This window comes from Salmo trutta, chromosome 21 (assembly GCF_901001165.1).
Source record: "Salmo trutta chromosome 21, fSalTru1.1, whole genome shotgun sequence".
Taxonomy (NCBI): Eukaryota; Metazoa; Chordata; class Actinopteri; order Salmoniformes; family Salmonidae; genus Salmo; species Salmo trutta.
Window position 1 is genome coordinate 14,581,135 of NC_042977.1, and position 14,893 is coordinate 14,596,027.

Consider the following 14,893-nt stretch of genomic DNA (forward strand, 5'->3'; position numbering starts at 1 on the left):
CAGGCTGTAGTGGTGCCTCAGCATGGCGATGCAGTGCTTTAGACCGTTGTGCCACTCGGGAGGCCTATTGATCATTTATTTAACCGAGACGTGCGCCGACAGAAAGACCCATCATTGTCAGATAAAGCATCCGAGCAAGCGAAACATCACTGTCTCAGTACGTGTAGCCAATGTAGCTCATGCTGTCTGGTCTAAAAGAGTATGACATTCTCTTTTTTGCCAGACCGCATCAGATACGTGGGGCTACATATTGTAAGACAGAAGGGCACTGTTTCGGTCGACCGGATGCTGTTTTCGACTAACGTGCGAAGATAACCTCGTTGTTGAAGTGATTTGTTTTGCAATCAGATGAAAACATCATGACTGGTTGTGTTCATGTCACATTAAAAGATAGTCTATTACATGCTCACAGTTGTTACTATAAATCCCACAATAGAACCACTAAAGCAGTCATTTGGACTGCTCATGAATGATTTTATTTTTATTACTCTGCCATTTTGAAAGTCAAGCCCCCCTCCGTCCTTGACTTTTTCCTAAATAAGTCTATAATGCACACTGGCGTTGTTAGAATCTTAATATCACATACAGAACTGGTATTTAAATCAAATCAAATTGTATTGGTCACATACACGTATTTAGCAGATGTTATTGCGGGTGTAGAGAAATGCTTGTGTTTCTAGCTCTGACAGTGCAGTAATATCTAACAAATAATATCTATCAATTTCACAACATATACCCAATGCACACAAATCTAAGTAAAATAATGGAATTAAGAATATATAAATATATGGAAGAGCAATGTCAGAGCAGGCATAAACTAAGATACAGTACAAATGTATATAGGCAGCAGCCTCTAATGTGCTAGTGATGGCTATTTAGCAGTCTGATGGCCTTGAGATAAAAGCTGTTTTTCAGTCTCTCGGCCCCAGCTTTGACACACCTTTACTGACCTCATCTTCTGGATGATAGCGGGGTGAACAGGCAGTGGTGCCGAAGAACATGGCTCACGTTTTAGATTCTCCCAACCAATTGTGCAATTTTGTTAGTTTTTTTGCTTTTTGTGTAACTTTTTTGAAACTTATTTTGAACATAATGTTGCTGCTACCGTCTCTTGACCGAAAATAACTTCTGGACATCAGAACAGCGATTACTTTCCGCGGACTGGAAGAAACTACTGCTTTCACTGGAACAGGCACAGATCCATGTAATTTGCTTGAAGAAAAGACGCAGGAAAAGGGGTCGCAGATCGGTCTGCCTTCTCAGAATCCGTAGGCGAGCAAGTAAACTCCCACTGCCATCTGTTCTTCTTGCTAACGTGCAATCATTGGAAAATGAAATTGATGACCTACGATTAAGATTATCCTACCAATGGGACATAAAAAAATGTAATATCTTATGTTTCACCGAGACGTGGCTGAACGATGATACGGATAATATAGAGCTGGCGGGATTTTCCATGCACCAGCAGGACAGAGACGCTACGTCTGGTAAGATGAGGGGTGGGGGTGTGTGTCTATTTGTCAATAAGCTGGTGCGCGATGTCTAACATTAAAGAAGTCTCAAGGTATTGTTCAACTGAGGTAGAGTACCTTATGATAAGCTGTAGACCACACTATCTACCAAGAAAGTTCTCTCTATATTATTCGTAGCCGTCTATTTACCACCACAGAACGAAGCTGGCACTAAGACCGCTCTCAACCAACTCTATAAGGCCATAAGCACAGAAGAAAATGCTCACCCAGAAGCGGCACTCCTAGTGGCCGGGGACTTTAATGCAGGCAAACTTAAATCAGTTTTACCAAATCTTTATCAGCATGTCACATGTGCAACCAGAGGAAAACATTTACTAGACCACCTTTACTCCATACACAGAGACACATACAAAGCTCTCCCCCGCCCTCCATTTGGCAAATCTGGCCATAATTATATCCTCCTGATTCCTGCTTACAAGCAAAAACGAAAGCAGGAAGTACCAGTGACTCACCCAATACGGAAGTGGTCAGATGACGTGGATGTTACACTACAGGACTGTTTTGCTAGCACAGACTGGAATATGTTCCGGGATTCATCCAATGGCATTGAGGAGTACACCACCTCAGTCATCTGCTTCATCAATAAGTGCGATGACGTCATCCCCACAGTGACCGTACGTACATATCCCAACCAGAAGCCATGGATTACAGGCAACATCCGCATCGAGCTACAGGCCCGAGCTGCCGCTTCAAGGAGAGGGAGACTAATCCGGACGCTAACAATACAGGATTAAGATTGAATCCTACTACACTGGCTCTGGCGCTCGTCGGATGTGGCAGGGCTCTAAAACTATTACGGACTACAAAGTGAAACCCAGACGCAAGCTGCCCAGTGACGCGAGCCTACCAGATGAGCTAAATGCCTTTTATGCTCGCTTCGAGGCAAGCAACACTGAAGCATACACGACAGCACCAGCTGTTCTGGATGACTGTGTGATAATGCTCTCGGTAGCCGATGTGAACAAAACCTTTAAACAGGTCAACATTCACAAAGCCGCAGAGCCAGACAGATTACCAGGACGTGTACTCAAAGCATGCGCGGACAAACTGTCAAGTGTCTTCACTGACATTTTCAATCTCTCCCTGACCGAGTCTGTAATACCTACATGTTTCAAGCAGACCGCCATAGTCCCTGTGCGCAAGGAATTGAAGGTAACCTGCCTAAATGATTACCTCCCCGTAGCACTCATCGGTAGCCATGAAGTGCTTTGAAAGGCTGGTCATGGCTCACATCAACAGCATCCTCCCGGACACCCTAGACCCACTGCAATTCGCATACTGCCTCAACAGATCCACAGATAACGCAATCTTAATCGCACTCCACACTGCCCTTTCCCACCTGGACAAAAGGAACACCTATGTGAGAATGCTGTTCATTGACTACAGCTCAGCATTCAACACCATAGTGCCCAAAAAGTTAATCACTAAGCTAAAGATCCTGGTACTAAACACCTCCCTCTGGAACTGGATCCTGGACTTCCTGCCGGAACGCCCCCAGGTGGTAAGAGTAGGCAACAACACGTCTGCCACGCTGATCCTTAACACGGGGGCCCCTGAAGGGTGTGTACTTAGTCCCCTCCTGTACTCCCTGTTCACCCATGACTGCGTGGCCAAACACGACTCCAACACCATCATTAAGTTTGCTGACGACAGAACAGGGGTAGGCCTGATCACCGACAACGATGGTAGGCCTATAGGGAGGAGGTCAGACAACTGGCAGTGTGGTGCCAGGACAACAACCTCTCCCTCAATGTGAGCAAGACAAAAGAGATGATCGTGGACTACTGGAAAAGGCGGGCCAAACAGGCCCCCATTAACATCGACGGGGCTGTAGTGGAGTGGGTTGATAGTTTCAAGTTCCTTGGCGTCCACATCACCAACGAACTATCATGATCCAAACATCAAGGCAGTCGTGAAGAGGGAAAGACAAAACCTTTTCCCCCTCAGGAGACTGAAAAGATTTGGCATTAGTTCCCAGATCCTCAAAAGGTTCTACAGCTGCACCATCGAGAGCATCCTGACCGGTTGCATCACCACCTGGTATGGCAACTGCTCGGCATCTGACCGTAAGGCGCTACAGAGGGTAGTGCGTATGGCCCAGTACATCACTGGAGCCAAACTTCCTGCCATCCAGGACCTATAAATAGGCGTGTCAGAGGAAAGCCCATAAAATTGAGGAAAGCCCATCTCAATTGTGCATCTGTAAAAGTTTGTGAGGGTTTTAGGTGCCAAGCCACATTTTTTCAGCCTCCTGAGATTGAAGAGGTGTTGTTGTGCCTTCTTCACCACACTGTCTGTGTGGGTGGACCGTTTCAGTTTGTCATTGATGTGTATGCCGAGGAACTTGAAGCTTTCCACCTTCTACACTGCAGTCCCGTCGATGTGGATAATGGGATGCTACCTCTGCTGTTTCCTAAAGTCCACGATCATCTCCATTGTTTTGATGATGTTGAGTAAGAGGTTATTTTCCTGGCACCACACTCCCAGAGCCCTCACCTCCTCCCTGTAGGCTGTCTCGTCATTGTTGGTAATCAAGCCAACTACTCTTGTGTCATCTGCAAACTTGATGATTGAGTTGGAGGCGTGCTTGGCTACTCAGTCATGGGTGAACATGGAGTACAGGAGTGGGCTGAGCACACACCCTTGTGGGGCCGCAGTGTTGAGGATCAGCAATGTGGAGGTGTTGTTTTCTACCTTCACTACCTGGGGGGCGGCCCGTCAGGAAGTCTAGGACCCAGGTGCACAGGGTGGAGTTCAGACCCAGGGCCTCCAGCTTGATGATGAGCTTGGAGGGTACTATGGTGTTGAATACTGAGCTATAGTCAATGAACAGCATTCTTACATAGGTATTCCTCTTGTCCAGATGGGATAGGGCAGTATGCAGTGCGATGGCGATGGTCGATCTATTGGGGCGGTAAGCAAATTGAAGTGGGTCTAGGGTGAGAGGTAAGGTGGAGGTGATATGATCCTTGACTAGTCTCTCAAAGCACTTCATGATGACAGAAGTGAGTGCTACGGGGTCATTTAGTTCAGTTACCTTTGCTTTCTTGGGTATAGGAACAATGGTGGCCATCTTGATGCATGTGGGGACAGCAGACTGGGATAGGGAGATATTGAACATGTCCGTAAACATACCAGCCAGCTGGCCATGCGCGTGCTCTGAGGACACGGCTAGGGATGCCGTCTGGGCCGGCAGCCTTGAGAAGGTTAACACGCTTAAATGTCTTACACACGACGGGCCACGGAGAAGGAGAGCCCACAGTCCTTGGTAGCGGGCCGCGTCGGTTGCACTGTGTTATCCTCAAAGCGGGCGAAGAAGGTGTTTAGCTTATTTAGTTTATAGGAGAGCAGGTCATTTTTTTATATGGTTTTCCCCGTTGCCCCTCCTTCTCTCGACAGCAGGGCCTGCTCCCCTCCTCCCGATAGTTGATGACAGATGCCGTGCCCAGTTCATAATCACTCTGATAATTGCCTCGAAAGTGAACCTAAACTCTACCGAAACTAATTTCACACATACAATAACAGATTAAATAAATAAAGTATGATGAGGGAGAATGGATGAGTTGATGAGCAAGGGGAAACAAATGATGCATAATTATGTAATCACCAATTGCGAATCATGAACAGGGCGGGCCATTCTACTGCATTGATTGATTCTAATGTCAAAATGTTATGTACTCTGTTATCAGTCTACTCTGGCCTACTTGTAGTACACCATGAGAGCATGCGTAATTTACAATGGCAAGAAGACCAAGACGAATGGATGCTGCGTTAGTGTTGCTACAAAATCTGAATGAAAACGACTCAGATGGTGGGGAAAAAATGAATCATGATGACATCGCCGATGACTATTCTTCTGATTCTGAGACTCAAACTGAACCTACACCTCCGAGGCCTAAGTGCAAAAAAGACAGAACTGTGAGCAGTGAGCAGGTGCCCACGCCACCACCAAATGGAACGGTGAGACTGGAGAGAGGGCGGCACCGTTTGGAATAGAACAAGCTGGTGAGAATTCCACGGGCTATTATCTGGACAAAATGTCCTCACTGAGAAAGTAGGCCCGACATCTCAAGCAAGAAACAAAATAGGCACCGCACTCAACAGCTTTCGTTGTTTAAGCTATGTGACATGGACATGCTCCAACTGATAATGGACTTTTTGACTGCTGTCATATCAACACTTCTATTCATTATGCCATTATTTCTTTTGTGATGATTTTCACTATTATCAAGCACACATGTTGTCACCATTTGACCATGCATCTTGCTGACAGTGCGTCTAGATGGTTCCAACAACCAATGCTTTCTGTTCCATAGTTGTAACAATATATAGAAACAAATCAAAGTGTTCAATATATCCACACAGGAGGTCCAGTGAAACAAACGTGCCCCCTATGAAAATCAAATGCCCCTCCAACCAATTCGTTCTGGCCCCGGCCTTAATTCTAAGTAGTATGCTAGTATAGACAATGGAACAGTGGAGGTTCTCCTGTTCTCCTGGGTCAAAAGTCAAAAGTCAGAGGTCATAGGTCAGCTCACCTGCTCCAGTTTCCAGTGGAACTCTGCAGGGCGGAAGGTGTCAACCTGGGTGAAGTCTCTCCTGAGCAGGAAAACCAGACGGCAGTTGTGGACGTACAAGGAGTAGTGGTGCCGGTTCATCTCTGTAGAAGGATATGGGTATGTTACAGAGAACTGGCCATTACAGGCTTATAACATTCATAAACGTTTGAGTTATGTTAACTTCCTTTTCTAGCCAGAACAGAATAGAGATATCCTATATTCTCATTCACAGAAAAACATAGACATTCTAGACAGTACACTGCATGAAATAAAATTAATATTTCACGATATTATATAGATATTATACCTTATCCAACCAAAAATGCTATTTTCCACAGTTAAGAGTGAAAATAAATGATATTATACAAATGCTCTGCTAATGTGGTATCTGAAATTATATCTGTCATTATGGACAAAGGAGCTTATTGGTGCAGAATGTCCTGTAAATGCTATTGACGTGTGCGACTTTGAATTAAACCCTGCCACTTCACGAGACAGCTCAATAAATGTCACATGCTCCCTGTGCCATTGTGACATTGTGAAAGGCCCTGTGGGACGCTAATGAGGTGTGTGACTTCACAGCATTTCTCTCATGGTGGCACTTTTCATCATAACCCCCCCCGTGCTTTTCCTTGGAGCCGCTGGGGTTACACACAGGGCTGTTTTGGCCGTGCATATTGATGGACTCTCCTTTTCGCTCAGTGTGAGCGGAGCGCTCGATGGAATCAATAAGAGCCTGTCAGGCCGCCTGTCTCCAGTCACACCTTCACAGCTCCACTTAGTCTAACTCTGGAACTAGAAGTGGTCGACAGATGACAAAACAACCTCTGCATTTACGCGACTACGCTACCTCCACTCCAGATTGGGCACAAAAATGTTCCTATGTTCCACGTTGGGCGCCAACTGTCTTCACATTGGAAGCTCCTTTCTTACACCTTACACTGAACGATAAATAGTAGCTGGAATGGTGGCTATTGCTTTGATTCTCTCTTAAAATCTTGTGACAGAAGATAAATAGCCTCAATTTGGGCAATAGTTCCACCACCTCACAACCATAAAATCATGCTTTGTTAACAATTAACAATGAACTAGGATGGATCAAATCCCCCAAATGAACCCCTTCCTGGTCTCACCGGTCTTGTCAGAGTTGCAGAGCAAGGTCTCCTTCTCAGCCCTCAGACCGGGGCTGGGCCCATGCTTCATCCACGTGGCGATGGTGAACTGGTCAGTCAGGTTCTGTGGAACCACCCGCTCCGGCACGTTGGAGGCCTGCCGCCCGTCAAAGCGGAAGATAAGGTCGCTATCCCGCCCACTGTCTGTCAGCAGCGAGGCCGTCCAATTGGTGGAAGCTGCGGGAGCGGGGAGCAGGTCCGTGCTGCCGGACGCCGCACCTGGAGGACCAATTAAAGATGAGAACAGTCAGTGGGTGACATTTTGACACACGAAAAGTGGCACAAAGGTTAAAAGGAGACCGATACTTGTAACGTTTGAGTTGGAAGTTATCTAAAAACCTCTAATCCCACGATGTCCATGCAGGGTGTCGTCATGGGGGTAATTATGTGGGCGTAGAATGTAACAGTACGGGAGATAAGATGCTGAACTGCTGCAGAACAGTCTTCGTTGGGAAAGGTATTTGACATCTGTCTATTCTCAACAAAGCGTCACCCTCTCCATGTCACACAAGAGTTGACAGTATGAATCCAATGAGCGATGAATGACCCTGTATGTTAAGACACTTGTCTCTGTCCCCGAAATCCACACCCCGCCCACCCCTTTGAAGAAACAGGCCAGCTCTTTAAAACTATGCAACAGTCAAGCCTGTCAATCGATAGGGACGCATAAATCCACACCCAGACCTCTTTAAACTGTGTCAGGACTTTCACTGTGATCATGAGGCGAGAGAAGTTGATGAGATTCAGTCTGATACTCTCACTCGGCACAGTTTTCAGAAGGCCTTGTCAAATCCGTGACCCCTGCCTTCGATTCATATTGTTTTTGTATTGACCAGCCCACGTCTGACCATGAAAGCTATGAATACATCAAACTTCCAACCATTCTCTGCTTACGAAATGAAGTAAGTCCTTATTTTTTTTACCCATTTTTTTTCTTTCTTTTTTTTACAACTTTTTCAAATTGAACGGTAGGATGTTGTTGACCGAATTTAATTATCTTTGAAGTGGCTCTAAAAAAGAATATGGTGGCCGTCTTGCAATCTCTGTGCGTTCTCTATTTATGTGTACCGATATTTGTACTCTCACAGAAATCAATGTTGCTATTACAATTTGTTTTATGGCATATTAGATTTGCAAACGTTGCATACTAAAGAAGTAGGGAAAGACTTCTGCATCCAAATGAGCATATCCGGTATGCATGTGTAGCCATTACTCAAACACATAAAGACTTAGGCTCGAGTCGAACAATAAACTGTAATTGCTGCATATACATTTTTTAAACCAACCATATCACGCTTCAGTTTTTCGCAACAGGAAAATAAATCCAAGAAAGAAATATATAGAAAATCTGAGACAGTTCACATTTTCAACTCTTCACAATGAAAATGTTCACTTGAGCAGATTTCTCCCCAGAATTATTAATAACAATGATTCATCAGGTTGATCAAATATAGACATTTAATTTAGCATATGCTCTTATAGAGCAGGACTTTCACTGTGATCGTGAGGAGAGAGAAGTTAGGGTTAAGTGCCTTGCTTAAGGGCGTAGACAGATTTTTCACTTAGTCAGCACAGGGATTCAAACCAGCGACCTTTCAGTTACTGGCTCAACGCTCTTAACTGCTAGGCTACCTGCCATCTACCTTTAGACTTACAAATTACAATGAAATAACTCTACTAGTTAATAATTTGACTGTTAGACGTTGGTGTGACTCAACGTGACAAAACATTAGAAATTAGAGTAGTTCCAGTTATTGGAAACCATTAATGAGTTGAGTAAGATAGAAACAACACATCCAATTGTCTCTATGACTTCACTAGTCATAAGTGTCATTAACGCATTACACAATGTGCAACTGCACACAGGATGAAATGTTATTAGAACATTTGATTATTTTATTTTCTCTCTTTCCTTGTGGCTTACCACAGAGTTTCTGTAGGGACTTCTCAGAGTAGGTCTCTCGGTCGCAGCCCTTCCCAATGTGGCTGGTCTGCAGCTCCACCATGGCTCTCACCGCCGACAGCGGGCCGTCACAAGTCTCAAGGTGCATCTTGGGAAACAGTTGCTTGCTTCCTGTTCCGGGCTCATAGTCCATTCGTTTGTTCCAACCTGGGAGAACAAGAGAAGTATATCGTTTATTATTCCCAATAGAAAATTTATTTTTCCTAATGCTTAGTAATTCAGATGCCAAAACTGGCTTGTTAGGGCATAACTGTAAAGAACTATCTTAACACTAACACTACTAGACACAAACATTTCTAAACAGAACATTTTTATTACTTCTAAAACAGTACTAAAAAATAAAAATAATCAACTAGAAATGATAAATGAATTCAGCCACTGGCCAGGCTCTCCCACTGTTGTATTATTCACCATTTGCATGTTTGGTATTCACTTTGGGTGAAGGTCAGACCCTTAGCCTGTTTTCGGCTCAGCATATTTTATCCTACAGTATCTTTCACTGGTGCTACTATAGCCAGGCTAGCTCCAGCACAGAGCCAATGCTACAGAGGAAATGTTAGGTATGCGTAACTGGCTGTAAGGGAGTCGGGCGCAAGAGAGCAGAAGTTGGGTAGCCAAAGGAGCCTTTTATTTCTGCGAACAAAACACACAGCACTAAGAACACTAAACACAATATGGGTTGACATAACCCAGCGCAAACCAGTCTAGCGTGTACATACACAAAACAACAAACAATTCCACACACAGACATGGGGGGGAACAGAGGGTTATATACACGTCTAATACTGAGGGAATTGAAACCAGGTGTGTAGGAAAACAAGGCAAGACAAATGGAAAAATGAAAGGTGGATCGGCGATGGCTAGAAAACCGGTGACGTCGACCGCCGAACGCCACCCGAACAAGGAGAGGAACCGACTTCGGCGGATGTCGTGACAGGAAAAGGGTTCCACTGAATACCAGAGAAAGCCTCTGAATTGAAGGCATCACGGAGCACTCCTCACTAAAGCTAAACAGGTGACAGACGACTTCACACACCAAGAAGCTTAAGGAGAAGTGAGGTTCTGACACAGGAGGCTAAGCTATGCTAACTGCTAGCCCACTGTGCTTGCTAATCCATGTCACACAATTGAGTGTTGGCAACACATATGAACGGGGTCTGCATTCATGGTCTTCCATATCAAACCAATAACCCTTATCTGACACAAAAAGAAAGGCTGACCATTCTGAGTTTAAATGAAATCAGGTGTTAGGCTACTCAGTGGAATGTTTCTCCTGTAGCTAATGCAATAATGCTACAATGATCAACTTTGCTATCAATGCTAATTAACATGCTAACACATCACCACAAAGAGATTAATTTGACATGAATCACTGCCCAATTATGTCACAAACAATATTGTGTTTACAGGTATCTCTATAAAGATACTATTGAGTGGCAGACCAAGATCAGCTAACTCCAGGTAAAATATTTTAAATCAGAGAGTGTCTGTATCAAAAGGATGCATAGACCAGGTAGGGAGCCCCCAGACCTTTTCACACAGCAATATGAGAGTATAGTAGAACTGGGGGGAATAGAATACAAAAATAAGTGAAACAGTAGAATAAGAGTGGGGAAGTAAAATGAAAAAATAAGACGCTTTAAGTGCTGAGGCAATCGTCAGAAGAAGTCTAGAGGGATGTTGATGGTTCTATACCAGACCAAAGTGATACGCCAGATTGCCAGGAAATGGCATGAAAATGCAATAATGGGATGGGTGGCTAGAAGGATCTGCCACGATAGGTGGCATATGACCAGAGAGATGGAGAGATCAGAACAGAGAGGGCGAGAGAAAGGTAGATGTAGTAAGAGAGAAAGGATGAGAGCGATGGCGTAAAACGGAGAGCCCAAGAGGCGAATTAGAAGCTCAAGGAACCTGACAGCTCCAGTGCAGGAAGGCCTCACCTCCCCTCAGCTTCGTCTGTCATCTTTGTCACCCGTTTTACATTTCGATTACCCTCCATATGTATCTATGGGCCGCACCAGGCCTTCTTTATAGTCTAAGGGGCAGTTATAGCCATTTTATTGCTGTGTGTAGAGCGGAGAGTTGACAGCTGTCGAGTCTATTCCGTGATATATTCAAGGCCAAACACTCAGAGAGAGAAATGACATGACCAGGGAGAGGCAGACAGAGAAATGATGTTGTTAGAAGGCTAGCACAGAAAAGGTTCACCTGTGATTTTAATTAAAGGTTATACTCATGTTGTATAGTGAACAAAAATATAAACGCAACGTGCAACAATTTCAAAGATTCTACTGAGTTACAGTTCATAGAAGGAAATCAGTCAATTGAAACAAATAAATGAGGCCTTAATTTATGGATTTCACTGGGCAATGGGCACAGCCATGGAATGCCTGAGAGGGCATAGGCCCACCCACTGGGGAGCCAGGCCCAACCAATCAGAATGAGTTTCTTTCCCACAAAAGGGCTTAATTACAGACAGAAATATCCCCCCCCCCCCCCTGCAGTCAGAATGCCAATTGCACGAGCCCTCAAAACTTGAGACATCTGTGGCATTATGTTGTGTGACAAAACTGCACATTTTAGAGGGGCCTTTTATTGTCCCCAGCACAAGGTGCACCTGTGTAATGATCATGCTGTTTAATCAGCTTCTAGATATGCCACACCTGTCAGGTGGATGGTTTATCTTGGCAAAGGAGAAATGCTCACTAACAGGGATGTAAACAAATTTGTACAAAACATTTTAGAGAGAAATAAGCTTTTTGTGCATAGGGAAAATGCATTTCAGCACATGAAATATGGGACCAACACTTTACATGTTGTGTTTATATTTTTGTTGAGTATAGTTTCCTCTTTTGGAGGACAATACAATTATCTATCCGTCCTTCTATCTGTCTATCTAACCTGGTAATGAAAATATACTGTGTTAGGGTTGTCTTAAAGACCATACAAATCTTGCATGCACGATTTCAAATAGAGCTATAATTTCAATAGACTTTCTATTCAATTACACAAGGCTTTTCTGTTCAGTGACACAAATTATACTCCAACACATTTCATTATCCGGTTACAAGGTCAAATAAATGACTTGATGAAATATATAGCCATGTAAGTCATGGGCATAATATGTTAACGCCATATTACATCTTGTATTCATGATTATATATGCCAAGATGAATGGCTACTAGCCTATGTGGGATTATGGCTGGAATTATTACACATTACGGCCCATTATGCAACATTTATGAGCTTCTTGTGAGTATAACGTGTTCATGTTTCTTATTGGTCTGAAGGGCACGACCAATGTCTCTCTTAAAACAAAAAGATTGTAGGATTGCCACACTTTTCTGTACAGTACTTTGCAGCTGTATGTACCGTCTGTTGCCATGACTTTGAGGACTATTAGATATAGCTCTATTTGAGGGTGACATTTACAGCGAGTGTCTCATGGTGAGCTGCCCTTTAGTATCAAGCTACCCCCCACTACTGCGTGAGCCTTCATTCAGGTAATGGAAAAACTCTGTCCCCATTTCAAGCTACATTTCCAGCAAGAGGAATCACACACTGTCTTTAAATCTAAAATCATTAATTGGTGTAACTGCCACGTCCGTTTGGGATATTACAACAACAAACTGCAAATAACTAACAGTTTTTTTCCCCCCTCGGACATCAATGCACGCGTGACAGAACAACAGAATATGTTCTGTTTTTTCTTTTTTTAACCCCACTGCCTGACGCTCCTCAACCTTCATTTCATCAACATCACCAAAACAATAACAATGGCGCTGGGGAGAACAGTGGCAATGCGGACTCAATCTTTAAGGAAAGGAGGGATTTCTTGTAATTAGATGACGGCGTCTTCCCAGCCTTTCTTCTCATGAAGTGGCCTAATGACATCTTTGACAGGGAAGCAGTGGGGGACTCTGTCCGCTTGTGAAGGCTTTAACTGTGTGACTGCTACAGTAGTACGAGACAATATCCAGTGAAGTTCCACCGGCTTTCCTTAAACAATGTTTTCTTCCCTCTTGGGGCTTTATTCTAAAATGGGATATGCTGTATTCCCCTCTTCCCTTCCCTTCTCCACAGGGGCCCTTGACCTGGATTGCTCGGGTAAACAGAATCGAGGAGGACTGTAAGATCCAGAGCAAGGAGTGTGATAGTGTAGTTATAAGCCCTCACAGGGATGATGAGAGCTCCTCTTTCTCTTAGAACACTACTGGGTCATGGGTGCAGAGGGAGAAAAGAACAGTGCAAGGCGAACGCAGAGACACTGATAGTGCTACAAGCAAGTACCCTGAGTCATGCTGGCGGCCATTTTGTGAGGAGTAAATTGATTTCTGCTACAGTGTGGTAGCCTCTAACTTTGGGGAAGCCAAACTAATTATTGAATGATTAGCAACCTGTTAGTAACTTTTGCGATCTGCAACTTGGATCTTTGCAGTGTGAACAGAGTCTTCCTCTTTGATGACACTGACCTTGCCAGCCAGGTTTGCAGACGGGCTTGACATCGATGTGCACCGCCACACTCTCCGTCGCCCTCTTCTGGCCGCAGTCGAAGGCGGTCACCATGATCTTGTAGTGCAGCTGCTTGTCGTAGCTCAGACGCTCCGTGTTTCTGATGTTGCCTAACGAGGGAGAGGAGAAATGAAGGTGAAAAAAAACCATCACAAGCGTGAGGGATGCACTCAAGACAATTCAACTCACTGCTATCGTCTGTAAATAGATTCAGTTAATGTAATGTTCATCGATTTCAGTGAGTTCCTCTCCTATCCAAATGAATATCCTCATCACACTCTAACATTTAAGTGTGTTAGCCTTTGTTTTCCCACCTTCCCTAAACGGAGGCTATTTTGCTCAACTAGCTGGCAACCTCTACAGCCAGTTTGGTTGTCCTGAGAGTATGTCAGTGTCCGGATCATAGAGATAGAGCACTAGAGAGGAACTATGGTTCGAGGTCCTATGACATCAGCCTCTCTATAGTTGTATCTCTATGGTCCTGATGCTGATGCTGGTTGGCATTTATTCATGAATCTTGCCCTGGAGGCAGCTCTGCAGCTGTCAAGGAGAGGAGAGGAGGTCAGGAGCGTTGTGAGCCCTCAAACCTGGACAGCTCCACTCCCAGATGGACCCTATGAAGATGATGTACCCTCAAAAAGGAGGATATCTCAGTCTCTCACTTACTTCTGTGAATCTGGGTCGGAGTGGTATGTTGTTAGTGCTGATTGTGGAGATTAATGCCATGCAGTGAATCAAAAGGACGCCTTTATTCAGATGTAGTTCCATACAAGCAATCAGAGCGCTAAGGGTTTCGATGAAGACTGCAGTGGCTGTGGTGGTTACACTGGTCTCTACGGGCTGAACCCTAACTTAAGATGAGCAGGCATAACTCATTATTTTGCGGAAATCTCCAATTGACAACAATGCAGGATCAAGGCAAAAAAATTTAGTTGTGAGGATTCTACCCTAAATGACACCTTAGGGAGAGCTCAATCAATCAAATGTATTTATAAAGCCCTTTTTACATCAGCAATCACAAAGTGCTTATACAGAAACCCATCCCAAAATGCCAAAGAGCAATCAACGCAGATGTAGAAGCACGGTGGCTAGGAAAAACTCCCTAGGAAAACCTAGAGAGGAAACAGGCTCTGAGGGGTGGCATTGTTTATC

The 14,893-nt window shown here is 44.3% G+C and overlaps 1 protein-coding gene across 1 annotated transcript in view; it reads right to left on the minus strand.

Annotated features, from left to right (window-relative positions):
* LOC115156760 (calsyntenin-2) overlaps nt 1-14,893 on the minus strand; it is a 303,928-nt gene that overhangs the window by 59,945 nt on the left and 229,090 nt on the right. The window contains exons 5-8 of the mRNA XM_029704424.1: nt 13,702-13,851; nt 9,188-9,373; nt 7,225-7,482; nt 6,071-6,192 (exon numbers count right to left, since the gene is read on the minus strand). Of these exons, the coding sequence (XP_029560284.1) occupies nt 6,071-6,192; nt 7,225-7,482; nt 9,188-9,373; nt 13,702-13,851 (716 nt within the window). The remainder of the gene's footprint in view (nt 1-6,070; nt 6,193-7,224; nt 7,483-9,187; nt 9,374-13,701; nt 13,852-14,893) is intronic.